Raw genomic sequence first — 19,006 nt, 5'->3', positions numbered from 1 at the left:
CCATATCTTGATCGGGGGGCCCTCACTACTCTAGTCCATGCGCTCGTAATCTCGAGATTAGACAATTGTAACGCACTCTACGTGGGGCTGCCTTTGAGGCTCATGCGGAAACTTCAGATGGTCCAGAATGCAGCAGCCAGGCTTATTAGTGGGGTGAGAAAATATCAGCACATCTTCCCTACTCTGGCTGCACTGCACTGGCTACCTATTCATTTCTGCATCGACTTCAAAGTGTTAATGATTACATATAAAGCCCTAAACGGTTTGGGACCTCAATATTTGGCAGATTGCCTCCTCCCACCCAGATCTACCCGAATCACCCGGCATAACCAGCAGGGATGGCTGAGGGGATTGACGCCGAGGGAGGCCCGGAAGGAGAAAACAAGAAACCGGGTCTTCTCGGCGGTTGCCCCTCGGCTGTGGAACACACTTCCCACTGAAATCCGGCTGGCACCCTCGCTGGGTGTGTTCAAAAACCAACTAAAAACTTGGTTATTCAAACAGGCCTTCCCCCCAGTCACCTAAGTTCTTTTCTTTCCTTTTCTTCTGGTTCTTAATTTTGCCATCTTGGATAGTATTAATTATAATAATTGCACTATGCTCGTTATTTGACGTTGTCTTAATGTGTTTTAATCTTTGTAAGCCGCCCCGAGTAGACGTTGTCTAGAGGGGTGGGGTAAAAATTGAATGAATGAATGAATGAATGAATAAATAAATAAATAAATAAATAAATATTCATATGCGTATCCCTGGGGAAATGAATACAAATAGCATTACTCTATATACCATGTGACCACAAGAAAATGTGTCAGTACAACAAAGGGATGAAATGAGTATAACTGGAGTTCTTTTCTCCAGCGAACTCATTGGGGTCCTCGGCCAAACCGCTCCTGATCCGTGGGTCTCTGTAGTAGGGCGCTCCATACTGCACAAATGGTGCCACAGCATGGATGCCGGGCCCAGTCACCTTCCTTTAACAGAGTGTTGTACCTCGCGTTGGGCCAGATCACCTGCTTCCCATGTCCCTGGATCCTGGGAAATATGATCACCGTCCACTCCTGGGACTCATGGATGATTTCTCCCTCTGGTTTAGGGGTTGGGTCTGGCAACAGTCCACCCTTCTTCAAATTAGGGAAGTCTTTCAGCAACTCCTGTGTTCTCTTAAATTCCCTTTCTTTACGCTTCTCCTCTTCCCATTGTTTCATCCTGCTTTCCCACTCTGCCCCAAACCAACATTCTCCTCGCTCATTTATACTTTCCTCCCACACTGACAGTTGTTGCTCCTCCCCTCTCTTCTTCCCGCTTTCTTCCACCAGACAAATCTCTACCTTCCCATTTTTCTCCTTTGATTCCAATTTGTATTTTCCCGCCTTTTCTACCGCCTCTTCTAAACGCTCACTTTCTCCCACCTTTAATGTCATCTTTTCTATAACTCCACTTTCAATACTCTTTTCTATCTCTTCTATCCCTGCTTCAATCACAACGGACGGCACACTCTCGCTCATCTCTCCTTCGCACTCAGTGTTCTTTTCAGATATATTTTTAAATAGCACAGCCTGTTCATGTCATTGTGATCTTATTTTTAAAGTCAAGCATGTCTAGCATAGTTCTGTCAATGTTCTTGAAAACTCTATTACAGTTGCTGTAAGTTGTATGTGATATTATGGCACATAACAAAACAACAACAAAAAGCTTGTCATTGCTAAGAAGCAAAAAACTAGAAACATCTGGTTCCCTTTCTTAGAAAGTAATCTCTACAAAGTCATATTCATGGCCACAGCTAAAACATAATGTGCTACGTTTAAAATTGCTACTTTTGTGTTAGACAGATGTGCAGCCAGTCTTAAGAAAATTACTTTTGAAAGTAGCATGAAAAATGTTTAACAGAATATAATTCTTTTAATATAAACAAGTTAGGCTAACACATTATTTCCAAGTTGTGGTCTAGCTCCCAGGCTCCTTGGTCCTTACATGTAAAGGCTGATTGTTAACTGTGTTTTCCACTGACCTGGCACAACGAACGCATTGAGCCCCTCAAGCATGCCGCATTCCAACACTGCTGCTTCTGATCCCTGTTTCTGCTCCAAAATGGAAGCAAGAGCTGGATCTTTAGTTTGAAAATTGGGGTTTTTGCCTGTTGCTGGCTTCTTTCTCTGCTGACTAAATTCAGTTGCACAAGAACTGCCTTACCTAACTCCTTGAAAGCTTTGAAAAAAAATACTTTTTGTTCTATAGTTAATAGACTCCCACTTCCACAATGATCAGTGGCAGACTAACTGAGGAATTCTGGTAACTATAGGCAACAAGGCTTCCCCTACACCATCCATGTCCTATTCCACGCACTCATCTTTGGAAATGAAATACCATTCCCCAATTTCCTTGCAAATTTACCATACACAGCTGAGGATTTACTATGTCCACCAACTAGCTAACATTTTCTCTGCCCACACCCAATGGTATAAAATAAGAGTAGCTTACCTGTTGTTTACACCCCCAAATGCCACAACTAAAATTAAAACAAAACAAAAAACAAAAAAACTGTTGCATTTCCTCCTTTTACCAGTTTAGGGTTGCAGCAGAAGGACAGCTCTGAGCAAGAAAGAAAGCTAGAAAGGCCATAACAGCCTTACAATCCAACCAGTCCAGATATGATGAGCAGACCAGCTTAATAGCTGTGGCAGGGCCCCATTTGAATCTCTGATAGGTCTGTTAGATATAAGAATCAATTCATCAGATTTGCCAGTGTTTGGGTCTGTTTGTTTTTCTTGTTCCCTTCTTATCTTATGGGCTGTGAAACGTCTGGCCACAAACCCTGCTGTGTCTTTAAGAAGAAGAAGAAAATATGTGTGCCTTTGCAAGGGAGGACCTGATAGCGAGTTCCACAGAGTGCTGAAGGAGACACAGTTCAACAGCTACTCTTATCCCTTTGTCTGTCCATTTATTTATTTATTTATTTAATTTATATGCCGCCCACTCTACCCAAAGGTCTCTGGGCGGCTTACAACAATTAAAATTCAATGCAATAAAATAAAATGATTAAAATACAGTTAAAATACAATTAAAATACAATTAAAAATACAATTAAAATTGCCATCATTAAGACCCACAGTTAATGTTATTTCAATTAAAAGCCTTCTGGAACAGGAAGGTTTTGACCTGGTGCCGAAATATCATCAGTGTCGGCGCCAGGCGAATTTCAGTTGGGAGGGCGTTCCATAGTCTGGGGGCAGCTGCCGAGAAGGCCCTTTGTCTACAAGCCATCCCTCTTACCTCTTTGAGGGATGGCTCTTTCAAAAGGGCCCCCTGGCTAGATCTTAACAGCCTGGTAGGCTCATATGGAAGGAGGCGGTCCTTCAAGTATCCAGGGCCCAAGCCGTTTAGGGCTTTATATGTCAAAACAAGCACTTTGAATTGGGCCCGGACAGCAACTGGTAACCAGTGTAAATTATACAGAATCGGCTTGATGTGCTCTCTGGTGGCCCCACCACTCACCAGCCGCGCAGCTCGATTCTGGACCAGTTGCAGTCGCCGGACCGTCTTCAAAGGCAGCCCCATGTAGAGCGCATTGCAATAATCAATACGAGATGTTACCAGTGCATGTGTAACTGTCATGAGACTCCGCTCGTCCAGGTAGGGCCGTAGCTGGTATAGTTTCCGCAGCTGGAGGAAGGCGCCCCTGGCCACCGAGTCCACCTGGGCTTCCAGTGTTAGACTGGGGTCCAGGAGCACCCCCAAGCTGCGGACCCTGTCCCTTAGGGGGAGTGTAACCCCATTCAGGACAGGGAAGTGGCCCTCCAACCTGTCCGGCGAAGCACCCACTAACAGCACTTCCGTCTTGTCTGGATTGAGTTTCAATTTATTAACCCTCATCCAGTCCATTATCAGGTCCAGACATGAGTTCAGCACAGAAACCGCCTCACCTGGATTGGTGGAAAACGAGAGGTAGAGCTGAGTGTCGTCAGCATATTGCTGACTCCTCAGCCCAAACCTCCTGATGACCTCTCCCAGCGGTTTCATGTAGATGTTAAACAGCATGGGGGACAGTATCGAGCCCTGAGGAACCCCATGACATAAATGCCATGGGGCAGAGCAACTGTCCCCCAGCACCACCCTCTGGATACCGTCAGCTAGGAAGGAGCGGAACCACCGTAAAACAGTGCCCCCAACTCCTAACCCAGCCAGCCTATCCAGAAGGACACCATGGTCGATGGTGTCGAAAGCCGCTGAGAGGTCCAGGAGTATCAACAGGGTCACACTCCCCCTGTCTCTCTCCCGGCAAAGGTCATCATACAGGGCGACCAAGGCTGTCTCTGTACCAAAACCCGGCCTGAAACCCGATTGAAATGGATCCAGAAAATCCGTTTCATCCAGCAGCGCCTGGAGTTGCCCGGCCACAACCTGCTCCAACACCTTGCCCAAATAAGGGAGGTTCGCCACTGGTCGGTAGTTGACCACCAGCCTTGGGTCCAGGTTAGGCTTTTTAAGGAGTGGTCGAATTACCGCCTCTTTCAAGGCGGTAGGGACCACTCCCTCTCTCAGAGAGGCGTTCACGGCCTCCTGGACCCAAGTGCGAACCCCCCTGGCAGATCTTCCAATTAGCCAAGATGGGCAAGGGTCGAGCGGCGTGGTGGTAGAACGGACAGATCCAAGCACCCTGTCCACATCCTCGGGTCTCAACAATTGAAACTCATCCATTAAAGTTTGACCTAAGCACGGCACACTGGACACATCTTCCGATTTTGCGGTAACAGTGGAGTCCAGCCCACTGCGAATCTGAGCGATTTTTTCCTCAAAATGAATAGCAAACTCATCACAGCGAGCTGATGAGCAGTCCGGGACCTCCACCGGGTTTCCCGGTTGAAGAAGACCCGAAACAGCTCTGCTGGACGACATTCTGAGGAAGCAATACGGCTGGAGAAATATTGCCGTTTCGCCAGCCGTATTGCCACGAAATAGGCCCGATAATGGGCTCTAAGTCGTGTTCGATCGGATTCCCAGCGGGACTTCCTCCACCTGCGCTCTAGCCGTCTCCCCTCTTGCTTCATCGCCCGCAGTTCAGAAGTATACCAGGGAGCTGTCTGGGCTCGGCGAGCAGGGAGAGGGCGCTTAGGCGCAATCGTGTCAACCGCCCGGGTCATCTCCCTATTCCATAGGGTGACCTGAGCTTCGACAGGAGCGCCAACCATATCAGACGGATACTCCCCCAGAGCATTCAGGAAACCATCCGGATCCATTAGTCTCCGGGGGCGGATCATCTTAATCGATCCCCCACCCTTGCAGAGGGAAGAAGACGCTAATAGACTGAACTTGACCAGGAAGTGGTCTGACCATGACAATGGGGTCACGACCAGCCCCTCCACATCCAAACCACCACCTTCCAGTCCCGTTGAGAAAACCAGGTCCAAGGTATGGCCCTTCTCATGTGTCGGGCCGATGACACATTGAGACAGCCCCATGGTTGTCATGGCGGCCATGAAGTCCTGAGCTGCCCCAGTCAAGGCAGCCCCAGCATGGATGTTGAGGTCCCCCAGCACCAGCAGCCTGGGAGTCCTCAACACCAGGTCCGAGACTGCCTCCGTCAGCTCAGGTAGGGAGACTGTTGGTACGCAGCAGGGTGGGCGGTACACCAACAGAATCCCTAATCTGTCTCGTGAGCCCAACACACAATACAGGCCCTCAAGACCTCCTCTCAAAGGGATAGGAAGCCTGGTCAAGGAGATAGAACTCCTATAGACTATAGCAACTCCCCCTCCCCGACCCTCTGAGCGACACTGGTGCTGGACTGAGTACCCAGGAGGACACAGCTGGGAGAGGGGGACACCACCTTCCTCTCCCACCCAGGTCTCAGTAATGCACGCCAGGTCAGCCCCCTCATCCAGAATTACATCATGGATGAGGGCAGTTTTGTTTTGTACTGACCTGGCGTTCATCAACAGCACCGTGTGGCTCGAGGGTTTGCTGATATGGTCGCCTGATACCATTTGGTTGGAGGTAGGACTAGAAGAGGGGATAGATGTAAGATATCTAACCTCTCTTCTCCTACGCGGGCATGTGAGAGTAGAGCGAGCCTGGTGAGACAATGTCCCACTTGCCTTAATAAACTAGCCTTCACTAATAATGCTTTATACTAGGACAACACAGGGATGTGGAGTAAACACAGTATGGTCCTCTATCTCCCCTCTTCTCCTGGCTTCGGGCCTATAAGACACATCTGAACAGGAGACATCAGAGCATCTGTCTGCATGTGTGTGTCAAGATGTGAAATTTTGAATTATAGAATGTTAAAATATAATTAAGGAGGATGTAGAAAAAGGAGCCCTGAAAAGTGTACATTGTGCTTTTAAAATGAGGTTTGAACAACAATTTGTGAAAGGCACTATGAAATAATGAGCCAGCTTTCCATCTAAGTCTACAAGCAAAGTCACTCTGAACAAAAACATTGCCTCACAAAAGAATGTCTTTTATGGCTAACATTTCAGTGCGGACATTAAAAAGAGACTGAATTGAAAAGATATTGAAATAATTGTTTTGTAATATGTTAAGCATTAGCATGACAGATAGGTAGTAGTGGCAGGTCCCGTAATTTGCTCTGTTTTATTTTACTAGATCCCTGTAGTTTCCACCCATTGATATCTGTAGGCTGTGAAACTCTTAAGACAAAAAATAATGTTTATCATCATAATGGCAGCTTGCCAGATTCTGAATTACAGGCATTTTATATTACAGGAGATGCAAAAGCAATGGAAATCCTTATTTTCAAAATGATGCTGGTTCATTACTTGTAGGTCTTGGAAAAGAGAATGTTCATCGTTTAAAAGAGAAATTGTTAACATCTGAGATAAATATAAATACAGAGAGGCTGGAGAAACACACACATCATCATTGCCATAGCAACACATGTTATGCCACACACTGGAAACCAACAACAATCTAGCAGCAACAACAGTAGCAGCAGCAAAAGAAAACAAAGAAAACATGGATTTTCCTCCAAAGATTCAAACTGATTTGGCTGGGTGAATGTTTAAAATTATTTTCTTTGTGTGGTCTTAATATGCTTAAAGGCTAAGAAAGCTGTTGGGTTTAATATGTTTTTATTATTAAGAACTTTGGTATTTTAAAGATGTATTATCTGCTTTTACAGTGTGCTTTTTAGTCTATAAGCTCTTGCATTTTTAGAATATAATTCAAACATTTTTATTGTTCTTTTTTACTCTTAAAATATATTTCTTCTGTATTTTCAGTTGAATTAATATTTGGATTGTATTTTGTATTTGTATTTTGGATTGAATTGAGTATTTGCCTACAACATAAGTTTAGTCTTCATATACAGTCATGTGAAAAAGAAAGCACAGCCTCTATTAATTCTATAGTTTTGCATAACGGAACATAATAAAAACAATCTGGTCCTTAGCAGGCCTGGAAATTAGGTAAATACAACTTCAGAGGAAAAACAACACATGGCATATTAAACCATGACATGACTTATTTTACAAAAAAAAAAAAAAAGCCAACATGGAGAAGTTGGGTGTGAAAAACTAACTACACTCTTATGGCTTCCATATGAATTAAGAGGCTAAGTAGAAACCAGGTGCTGTTAGCCAAAGGCCTTTGAGTAACTGATCACCAGCAAGTGTGGCTACCTCTACAAAAGCTGGAGTTTTAGCAGTTTACTGGTCTAGACTAGAGCATTCATGTATATGTTAACACAATGGCAAGGACGAAACACATCAGTAATGATTGCAGAAAAACTATCATTGCTGCCTATCAATCGGGGAAGGGTTAGAAGGCCATTTCCAAACAACTTTAAGTCCATCATTCTACAGTGAGGAAGATTATTCAACAGTGGAAAATGTTCAAGACAGTTGCCGATCTTCCCAGGAGTGGATGTCCAAGCAAATTCACCTCAAGGTTAGACTGTGCAATGCTTAGAAAAATTGCAAAAAAATCCAAGAGTTACATTTCAGACTCTAAAGGCCTCAGTTAGCACGTGAAATGTTCATGTTCTACAAGCTTTTGATTGAATCATAAGGTTTACTTGGTTTTTCACACATAGTTGCTCCATTTTGGCTTCATTTTTGATAAATCATGACACACTATAATATGTCATCTGTTGTTGTTCATCTGAGGTTGTATTTAACTCATTTTCAGACCTGCTAAGGACCAGATGATTCTTATTATGTCTTGAGACATAAATCCAAAGAATTCATAGAGGGTGTAATTTAATTTTCACTTGATTGTATATTAAAATATATGTGTCTACAGTTTTCTTCACAGCTGTAAAACCTTGGATTTTTGCAACTTTGAAATATTTTTCTACATATGGAATATAGAAGCAATGCAGATGAAGCTTCTAAAATTAGACAATGTAATGTTGTCTAGAATTATTACAACAGTGAAAAGACATACCTTGCTACCCACATGAATTTTGATGACTGGAAGTTATTGTGTGATTTCACTGAGGAATCAGCCCTTTTTGGGTTAAATGCCAGCTCTAATGAACACAGCTTCTGATTTTTCCTTTGAGATTTGTAAAGGATTCAGCTGTCAGACTCTCTGACCTGACATCTTTCTCTTCATTATTGATTGATTGATTGATTGATTGAAAATGAACAAATTATTCAGTAGCTCGTTTATAGATATGTGATTTGCTTTGAGTTTTATTTTTATTTAATGGGGTGATGAGAAGATGATGGAAGGATGAATAAATTATGCAGTGATCATAGTGTTGATGGATTTACTTTTTTGTAAGAATAATAAAAGATAGAATCTATTTTTCTGTTATAAAATATTTAGTATTCTATCATATTTCCTAATTGTAGGCTGAATTAATAACTCTATCTACTTCTAATCTCTTTTACCAAGGGACACATTTGCCAGAGAACAGCATTCCACATTGAAAATGACTGCAATATAAGACAGGAATAAGACTTTCTCATTCATACTGATGTAGATCAGCATTTTAATTCTGCTCCTGCCGGAGGGGAGATATCGTCATGGCCACTCTGACATTGGAGGCAGCTGCTCTAAACAACATTGATGTGCTTAATCCAAACCAGACTCTAAGGCTTTTGAATCAAGAAGTTATTTCCCTTCCTGCACTCTCACCCCTCCCCATCCATTTTACTGTGAATGATCAGCTGTAACAATCTGTACTCTTGTACTTGCTGTGTCTTGTTATGTGGCCAAAATATTCTAGCTTCCTGCCTTTTATGTGTTCCATGATTTCTTTTTTGGCCATATTCCAACTCAGAAAGCTTTGGCGGTTGCATCCCTGCAAGGGGTGAGGATAAGCAATACAGGTGAGGCTCTTTGTCACTGATACCAATGTGGCCATTTTTCCACCAACCATACAAAGCACAGCTCAATACTTTGCCTGCCTATTGAAGGGTAATCCCTAGTAAAATTGTGCTCTTGTCTGCTCTCCAACTTGCACACTATAGCCCAGTTCTATGTAGATTATTTAAAGTCTGGATGCTTCTCTTATCTAGGGTTGCCAGGTCAGAATTATCACATTCCCTATTATTTCAAGGCCAAAACCTGATGTCAGAAATGTGGGGCGCTGTGATATTACAGCAATCACAGAGGTAGCAGGTGAAAACTGCCAGTGGGCCAATTGTGCAAATGGACACAGCGGGTGGCCAGACAAATAGGCCCAGAATCCTGGTAAAACTGGTCTACCAGGTGATATGGCAACCTGGAACAATGGGGCAAACCTTTTTGTTGTTGCAGTTTTAAATTTCTGCTAAAATTCTTTTTGCTACACAGTAGAAGTACAGAGACTCAGAGGAGAACTGCTACAAATTCCACTCCTTTCTTATTAACTGGCACCTGAAGTCTCAATAACTTACTCTGATATATTTGTAGGAGAAAGAATTTTTTAATCAAACATCTCTATTGACAGTTGCTTGAAATTATTGACAATACTGTTGTTGTTGCTGTTGCTGTTGTTGTTGTTATGTGCCTTCAAGCCAGAATCAACTTACAGTAACCTTAATAGGGTTCTCAAAGTGAGATATTTAAAGAGTAGTTTTACTAGTTTCACACCCCCAGTGAGGTGTGGCCAGACAGGAAGCAAAATGCATCCAGGAATTGCTGTGGTTTCCACCATTCCCACTAGGCCTTATGTGCAGCACATGACACTTGAGGAGACTTTGTAGGCAGCTACAAGCTTTGTGAAAGGCTTCTCTCCAGCCTGTTAGGATCTGTGTCCTCCACTGGACGCTGCCCTGCTGCCGCCAGCATTTGTACAGGGCTGGTGCCTCTATTCCATGCCTTGCTCAAATGGCACAATGGACATGCACTTACTGGCTCTCTCTCCAGTCGCCTCCCTTTGCTACTTTCTTTTTAGTGTGCCAACACTCTGCAAGCACTACACCAATGGCGGCCAGACTCCTCACTGGAGTGAGAAAATACCAACACATTTCTCCAACGCTGGCTGCATTGCATTGGCTGCCCATTTGTTTCCGCGTCAACTTCAAAGTTTTAATGCTTACTTACAAGGCCCTAAACGGTTTAGGACCTCGATATTTGGTGGAACGCCTGCTTCCACCAAGGTCTACCCGGATCACCCGTGTGAGTCAGGAGGTGACGCTGAGGAGCCTGACGCCAAGAGAGGCCTGGAAGGAGAAGACACGAAACCGGGCCTTCTCAGCAGTGGCTCCTCGCCTCTGGAACAATCTCCCTCCGGAGATTCGCACGACCCCCACGCTGGGCATCTTTAAAACCCAACTGAAAACATGGTTGTTCATTCAGGCCTTCCCTCCAGCCAACCCTTGATTTTTTATTTTTTTCTTACTTTTCCCTATCCTTTATTTCATTGTAGCTATTATTGAATTGTCATGTACTAACCTGTGTTTTATTGTCTGATTTTGTATTGGAAGCTGCCTAGAGTGGTCTGGTAGTCCAGATAGGCGGGGAATGAATGAATAAATGAATGAATGAATGAATGAATGAATGAATGAATGTTTGCATGGAGCCAGTGCGTTCTGGCACCAGGATGGATATCTGGGCTTTAAAGACACCTCACATCTAAAAATTACTTTCTCCTCCTCTAATGCTACTTAAAAACAAGATTCGTCTCCCCAGGTGGAGATGTTAAGATGGGATATAATAATAAAATGCAAACCAATATATTCTTCAACCTTTTGTTTCCCACAATGCAAGAATAATGGGCAGTAAAATATAATGAGCAATGTGTTGGGCATCTCACTGTTTCCAGCCCACTATGTTACATTCAACTTCTCACCAGTTCCCACACCTTTCCGTTTTTTCTTTTCAACATTCATTCTTTATTGCATGAGTACGGGGCTCGCACAGTCCTCACTGTGCTTCTTTATGATTCTTTGCTGTTTTTAAAAAAAGCTTTTTTGGTGTGTGTGTGTGTGTGTGTGTGTGTGTACTTCTCTCAAGGTTCTCTTTCCTTTAATTTCTAAATGGCCCCATTTCATAATTAAATTCTGGAGTTATCAATTTAATTTGCTACTAAAAGGAACAATAATTTTCTTTTTTCTATTGCAGGAGGAGCTGCGACTTGAACTAGGAATTTTGCTAGATTATTGTGCAGCATCTCTCGAAGCAGGACATATCCAGTTCAGGCTCCTGCATGGCTGCTTGTGGCTGGGGTGGGGAATGACTCTAGCTTGCTGAAAGTCCACTTGGTGTTTCTGACTCTGGCCAGAGATAGATGCTCACAGAAAAGTCTGGCTTTGATCTTCTGCATTGGCAACAGTCGTGGGGGAATTCCCTTTCAGAGATGTACTTTGGACTGCTGCCAGGAACACCAACCAGCTCCAGGAACACTATAAGTGCTTGTGCTGGACTCTGCCTTACCTGCTGTGATGCGAAACTGAGATCCTGCCTCATTCTGTCAGCTAAAGCTCTGTAAAATGATGCACAGATAAGTATCACTTTTTTATTATTATGAAATCACAAGTTATGGTTTCCACATTCCTGTTCTTTAGTTGTAGCCTCCATTTTAGATGGTTGGTAGGAGTAGCTGCTAAGCAATAGCTTAGAAGCAAGGCGGATTCAGTAGCAATATTGGCTGGTCTTCTTTCCAAGTCTTTGGTGTGGTGATACCACATAAATCACAGATAACTTGAGCCCTGACAAATTATAGGGGAGTTTAAGCACCATTGTTTGCATTGTATCTGCAATAATTTTTCCAAAAATCTAATTTTTTTAGTTCATACATGACCACGGTCAAGCCATTGTGGTTTCATAGACTATTCTGGAGATTTCCCATTTCTGCCTAAACAAAGTTTAGTCAAAAACAAAACAAAAACAAAAAATCCAAACAAAAATTGTAGTTTTGAAAGCACTGCCATTGGGACGGGAATAAAGGAGTCACTAAACGAGTAAGTATCCTGCAGCGTTTTTAGGCACTTCTTCCCCAGGATTTGGGGAAAGGCCCCAATTTGGCTTCAGCAGAAGTACTCATAATGTACAGCCTACCTATGATTGCCTAAATCCTTATTTAAATAGCTATATCAGCAATCAAAACTCTGGATCCAGAATTTCTTAAAGTGTGAGTCACACGACACAAGTGGGATTACTGATACAGAAGAGTACAAAACTAGTTAAGCCTGGCTGAAAATAAAATGGCATTTGGGGCTAGGAGAGAAAAGTTCACCAGCTTATACACATTGGAGCTGAAAAGAGGCCAAGTGAGTAGATACTTTCAATGTGCCCCGCCAACACATTTCCAAATTAGAAAGACAAAGAATGAAGACGGACTTGGGAAAGAAAAGGAAAGGTATATTTAAATGCAGTTCAAGCCAGGGTGATGAACAGACATTTGTGGCTTTTGGTTGGCTGGCTGATCAATGGAGCCAGAGTATTCCTTCCCTTCAGTCCACAGCTGTAGCCCTCTAGGCAGTTGGGTCTGTGTGTTCTTTACCTCTAGTAGGCAGGGACTGAGCTCCCTGCAAGCCCTCTTTCTCTGGCTAATGGGCAGGTCAGTGGTTTCTGCATTTTGGCTGGATGCGTTCCTAGGAGGCAAAAATAATTTTGCACTCTGACGATATTGTTACAGTCCAGCCTTATCTTTGGCTGGCCCAGCATCATCTGTGCCACAAAGCACTGGCCACCAGCAACGGTTGATTTTTGACAGGGTTATCCACAATCTGATAATGGCTCTGTCTGGAAACTGCCACGTATTTTGTGTACAGCTGTTTGGAAATTTCATTTGGTTCAAAATAACAACAGGATTGGTGATAGTGAATGTAAGCCCCAATTTTTTAAAACTAATGGCAACAGGTGCCCAGTATGTTTCCAAGCACAATTCGAGGTCGTTTTTAACCTATCTAGCCAGAATGGTAAAGCTATGGCTGTAGGTGTTGTTGCACTCCATTTTTCTGCTCAGATCATTGGTCAATACTGTCATCTTCCAGTGGACTTAGCCACTCTGTGGCCAACAGTTAGGGATGATAAGATGAGATGCCAACAACACTTTTGCAGGAGCACAATTTCCCTGTCTTGCTTTAAGGGTTCAGAGTCCAAATACTGCAGGGGCAACATTCTCCCTTAAGAAGATGCTCAAGTATGATGCTTTTTATGCCAGGGCCTCCTCTGCATTCCCCTGCATTGGAAGAAAAAAAAAGGGGGGGGGAGGTAACCAGGGATGGGTTCTTCTTTGTGGTGTTCAGGTTTGGAACATTCTTTTCAGGGACTCTAATGCGGTGCACCCTGGGATGTTCCCTTCACGTGTCTTAAACACTTTTTTAAAAGCTCAGGCCTTTATAGCTCTATGACCTGCTATTTATTTTTTAAAATGCATGACCTGTTAATATTCCTTAGTTACTTACTAAATGCAGATGTTTTGTTTTTATGCACTGTTACTTTTTTATTCTTTCATCTTCTTCATACTTCTGTCTAAATCTCTCTGGGAGTCCCCTCTTGGGCTGAGGACTGGTATTCTAAATATGAATAAAATATTTCCTTGTAAATCAGGATATAGCTTTAATGCATACAACCTGAGAAACAGTATATAAATAACAAAATCTGCAGGAGTCTGTGATCCTTCCTGGGGGGAAATGCCCCATGTATTTCACATTCTGAAGTAATATTTTTCAAATGTGTTCCTCTACAGAAATAATTCCCAAAGCACTTCTATGGCAATACTGTTCCTAAGAGTCCAATTAAGTCAGTTGATCCATATTCATTCCTTAGGCAAGCTTTTCGTTGGCAGCTCTGGATGTAATTTAGGTTGAGATTAGTTAAAAATGTGAAGAAATAAGGGCAAAAGGGAGAACCCGAGTGCTTGATATCTTTCAGTGCTTTTGCTTGTCTTTCCTGAGAAACACAGGAAGACTTACATTTTTTCAGAGATGCAAGCAAATATACAGAAGGTGAAAATTGAAAGGGAAACTTTAAATTAAAACAATAAGTCTTAGAAACTTTAAATGTGTACATGCATTAGGGAGCTAACCTAAGGCATTTACATTATACCCTGCTGATATCTGTTATAGTCTGCTATTTGTATGTGGTGCGGACAACCTCCAAGGTGTCAAAGGACATGTGGGAAGGGTATCACAGAGTCACACAGTCCACTTCTTCTTCCAGCCTTTGCTTGCTATGCCCCATACCATCCATATATATGGTATGTATATAGAAGCGCTTCTCTATATATACATCAATTCACACACATACCAATTGGGACAGGATCTGCTCTCAGATATAGGATCTCTATGTGGATATGTTCAGCCCCTTACTCCACCTACATGTGCCATGGTCGTTAGCAGCTGGAGGATGGGGCTGCCAAGTACAATCCTTCATTATATGTGGTATGTTTAAATAGAAACTAATAAAGAAAATGAAGCTTTATGCCTGTTGTGTCATGAGGAAGTAACCGATAATTTGTACTCTCATTTTTACAAGGAGCTTGGGAACCCCTCTTTTTCTTTCTCCCATGCCCTTTGAAGAGTACCCTTGTGGGAAAGTGGCCACATTTTTAGAATGAACACAGCTCAAATTGGGAGTCACCATGAAATCATGAGTCAGCAGTATGTTCACCAAGATTTGAAAATACACCAACAATTTCTTTTCCGGATGTGAAACATTTTTAATATATGAAAATATATCCCAACTGGGAAAGCTATTTTCTCCCTCTAGGTGGTAACCAAGAACACTCAAAGCTAACCTAGATATTTGTTGAATTCAGTTTCTAAAGTGTAGGTACCCACGTGTGGAAAGCTATATATCAAAGAGAACACTGCAGTTGTCACACTGCACATTTCTGATGTTATTTGTACTAAGAAAAACCACCCCATCTGGTCTGAATTACATTGTAAATTAAAGTTAATGTAAAGCAGAAGTTATCACAAGCAGAGAATAAGGAACACAAAGAAAGAAGAATTCAAACAACAAAAGCATAATAGCAGAAGCGTTAGAGGTACTGTCATAAAAATAACCACATTGCCTTTTTTCATATTACTCCTTAACTTCAAGCAAGTGATTGGTGTTTCTGCTAAAAACTGGCCTTGCAGTCGAAGTAATCCTCCTGTTTAATACCAATGATCTACAAATGAGGATGTACAAAAAAGTAGATGATCTACAATCAAGAGTGGACCAGGAGTGATATTGTAAGAGAATTCAATATCCTAGTTGGCCAAGCAAGTGTACAAGATGCTACATTAATCAATTACATTGGTTCAGCGTACAGCAACATACTTGGGAAGTTCACCACCTGATCACATGCAGAGGTGGATGAAGTTGCTATGCGTGTTGTCCATTGCCATCACCACCATTCCAGGAATAGACTATGAAACTATACACTACTGCAGACACAAACCTTGGTCACCTTAAGATATGTAATTCTTCCAGCATTCATGACATTTACAGGGACAACCTTTACATAATATTTACGGTAGAGAAACACAAAACAGACACTCTCTTAAATTGGGTGCAAGGTAATGTATACATACTTCTGCACATATATTACTGAAGCTGGGCTTGGCAAATTGAATTATCTTGCAAATTATCCTCTAATCATGCAGTGTCAGCTGTTCACATTCCTTTTAAGAAGCCAATCAGTATGTCATTTATTTCTTTGCTTTTTCTGCTTTTACAGGAGCCTGTAAACAGTTTAAATTTTAAGAAGACCAAAGACATTTGGCTTCATTTGCTACATCAGAAGAAATTACATTTCACTATACAGTACATTGCCTTCCCAAACAGGTCAATAACATTTTAATAGAATGCATTCCCATTCAAAATGAGGAGAAAAATGACACCAGCATCTATATTACCTTCAGTCACATAGTTGTGGTCTCGAAGAAAGCCGTGGTTAATTTTCTGTGTGTCTGTGTCCTCGCCCATTTACAGCAGGATTACTCAGCATGCCTATCCGCAGTGGACTGATAGACTCAGCAGAGGTCGTCACAAGAGCACCATCCATGCTGCCACTGCCTAGCAGAGGCAAAAAACAGACTGGGGTACAGTGTGCAGCATAATGAGAGCTACTGATGCAGCAAAGAATTGGATGCGAATGATAGTTGGTAGGATTTTTTTAAGGGAGAAAGCTAGCAGAAGAGAAGCTCCAAAAATCAGCAATGCAAAATTCAGAAAGCCGAAAAGGGTCCAAATAGAGAGGAAAGCAGTACTGCGGTCATGATGAAATTCTTTGGCCAGCTGCTCCTTCAACAAGCTTCTGTGAAGAGGCTGATTCAAGCGGTTGCTGCGGAGAAATCTTGCTGGATGTGAAAAAGGAAGTGGCAGGCACCAGACTGCAGCAAACGTGGCTTGGTAGGAGCTCACGGATTGCTGTTGCAGCTACTGCTGTCATCTGCCTGTGCTGCATTTGAGCAAGCCCCTCCCAGCCAGTCTTTTGCCATCCAACCAGACAAGATTTGCATGGAAGTAAAACTGAAAAATGAGAATGCAGGTAATCATTTCAGCTCTTGTGCCTGGAAGCAAAGGGCCTGTGATTTTAAACAGAAAAGAAAAATGACAGAATTGTGAATTTTTTTAAAATGTTTCTCTTTGGCAGTAAGTAATCTTTTCATAAGCAGCCAAAATCAAATAAGTCATTTAAGAATGTCCTTCGCAATAGAAATGTCAGAGACACAACCTATAACCTGACCATGCACAACTGAAGTACTACAGATTAGGACAATTTGATTAGATACCATTCTGTCAGCCTCAGTTGCCCTGTCTTGTGATCACTTCTTTTCCCCTTGTATAAGACCATTCAAGCAAAGGCAAACCAAACTAGGCTTTTAGTCTCTACAAAGAAAAGCAAAAGTATTTATTTACTGTAAGGTTAGTTTCTCACCATTCCATCATAGCATATAAGGTAAGCATCCTGTGGAACCACAGAAAGAAAAGTTCAGATGATCTATTTTTATATGACTACTGAATACTGCAAAATAAGGACAGATAGACATAACCCAACAGTTATTTGCTAAAAACCAATGTTCTTCGCAGTCATCATCCTCTTGGAACTGCAGAGCTGGAAGGGACCCTATGGATCATCACCCTGTCAGATATCTAAAGCACTGAGCTCGTAATAATGCTCATTGGATCCACGTGTTCCTCCTCCTAACTTTGGGGTGGGGTGGGATGCTAGTTTGGCAAGAGTAAGGATGAAGCATTTTGGGAATCCTCACAACAGCAGGTAGGAGGATACAATAAGATAAAAACTAGAGGGAGAAATGGATACTTAGCGTGTAGTTTCCTGTCAGTTCAGAAGCAGATGTACAGAAAAGGAAAAATCCAAGTTGAGGTCCAACAACTCTTGAATAAGATGCTTGGTGGAAACAATGTCATAATTTCCAAGTAAAATGTGAAATTCAAGTGAAGTCAAGTTTTGATGTAAAAAAAAGGTAAACAGGATTGTGACTCTATAAAGTCTGAACAGTACTTCTTTTTCTTGTTCCCCTCATACTAGAGATTGGGTGTCGTCATGACCATTCCAGTGCTAGGCCTGGGAGCTACAAACAATGTTGTATTGCATCTGAACTAAACCCCACTCTGTAAAATCAAAATGACTTCTCCAGCTGAATCTTCTTCAGTGGTAGAAGAATGGATGAAACAGGGAAATTCAAAGGCTTCCCTTTGAAATACAAAGTTGTTGTATTTGCAGCTATTTCCCTGCATCCAGAACACAGGTTCTTCTTTAGTTTTTAGCAAGTTAAATGCTCTAGTAATTCAATGAAATTACAGGAGACTTGCTTTTTAAGCTTAGAGAAAGCCCATTTTGTACTCATAAAAATAAGTTTTTAATTCCTGTCTAAGTCAGTCATTCAAGCAGATTATGCCACAACGAAGGCTTAGTGCCACACTGACAATCCTTTTGCAGATGCTCTTTCCACAATAAAAATTTTCACAAAGTTGATCTCTGCAAACAGAAAGACTGGTGAAACAACTCTCTTTTCTTCTTTGCCTTTGTCCCCCAAGTTATACTAAGGATCTCCCTCTTCCTTGGGAATGAGGTGTGCAAGCATTGCTGCTGAAAGAAAGGTAAAACCATTCACATCCATGGAGAAACCAGCCAGTTGATGAAAGTGTTTCAGCAAAGCATTTCTCATGCGGTGCAGCTGGTGCTCCATTTCTCAGAAAGAAAGAAAGAGAAAGCAGGTGTGACAGGTGAGAGATGGAAAACACACACAGAGAATGGGGTGCAAAATGTGGTAGCCCAGTTGCTGCTGGGAGCTGGGCACTGACCTAGGCTATCCTTATCTGGGCAGAATCATATATCTGCCTAAGCAGATAAAAGGTGCTTTGGGACAGTTAGGCCACCTGAGACTGTAGTGACAATGATGGTTGTAAAAGCAGCTCCAAACTATGAATGTGGTCCTTTCGATGAACATCACTTAAGTGGGCAGATAAACCATCTACAGCAAACCTGTCTTGTTTGGATGGAGTCTCAGTTTATTGGCTGCTATTCTGCCAACAACCCTGCCTAAGTCTGGTTCAGACCATCAACTGTCTCATCTGTATTGTACTGGTGACACTTTGGTTCACATTCCCAGCTAATCTCCCCCCCCCGCCCCAGTGATTTCCTGGC

General features: G+C 42.4%; 1 protein-coding gene and 2 long non-coding RNA genes across 6 annotated transcripts in view; 2 read left to right on the top strand and 1 right to left on the bottom strand.

Annotated features, from left to right (window-relative positions):
• PPP2R2C (protein phosphatase 2 regulatory subunit Bgamma) overlaps positions 1-16,804 on the bottom strand; it is an 83,951-nt gene extending 67,147 nt beyond the window's left edge. For 2 of the 4 annotated variants that reach the window (XM_020811223.3, XM_073000980.2), the window contains exon 1: positions 16,248-16,796. Coding sequence is in view for 1 of the 4 variants with exons in the window: in XM_020811224.3 (XP_020666883.1) it covers positions 16,248-16,317 (70 nt within the window). In the remaining 3 variants the exon portion in view is untranslated. Of the gene's footprint in view, positions 1-16,247 lie in introns of all 4 variants that reach the window. The other 2 variants (XM_020811224.3, XM_020811225.3) reach the window with 2 other exon arrangements.
• LOC110088734 (uncharacterized) lies at positions 6,889-8,991 on the top strand. Its single transcript, XR_002302134.3, has 2 exons — positions 6,889-7,013; positions 8,863-8,991. It is a non-coding gene; the product is annotated as an uncharacterized LOC110088734 (long non-coding RNA).
• LOC144589465 (uncharacterized) lies at positions 9,213-11,564 on the top strand. Its single transcript, XR_013545584.1, has 2 exons — positions 9,213-9,299; positions 11,518-11,564. It is a non-coding gene; the product is annotated as an uncharacterized LOC144589465 (long non-coding RNA).
• Positions 16,805-19,006: the final 2,202 nt, after the last annotated feature.

The sequence above is a fragment of the Pogona vitticeps genome, chromosome 5 (genome assembly GCF_051106095.1).
Source record: "Pogona vitticeps strain Pit_001003342236 chromosome 5, PviZW2.1, whole genome shotgun sequence".
Lineage (NCBI taxonomy): Eukaryota > Metazoa > Chordata > Lepidosauria > Squamata > Agamidae > Pogona > Pogona vitticeps.
This window is presented reverse-complemented; position numbering and strand designations above follow the sequence as displayed.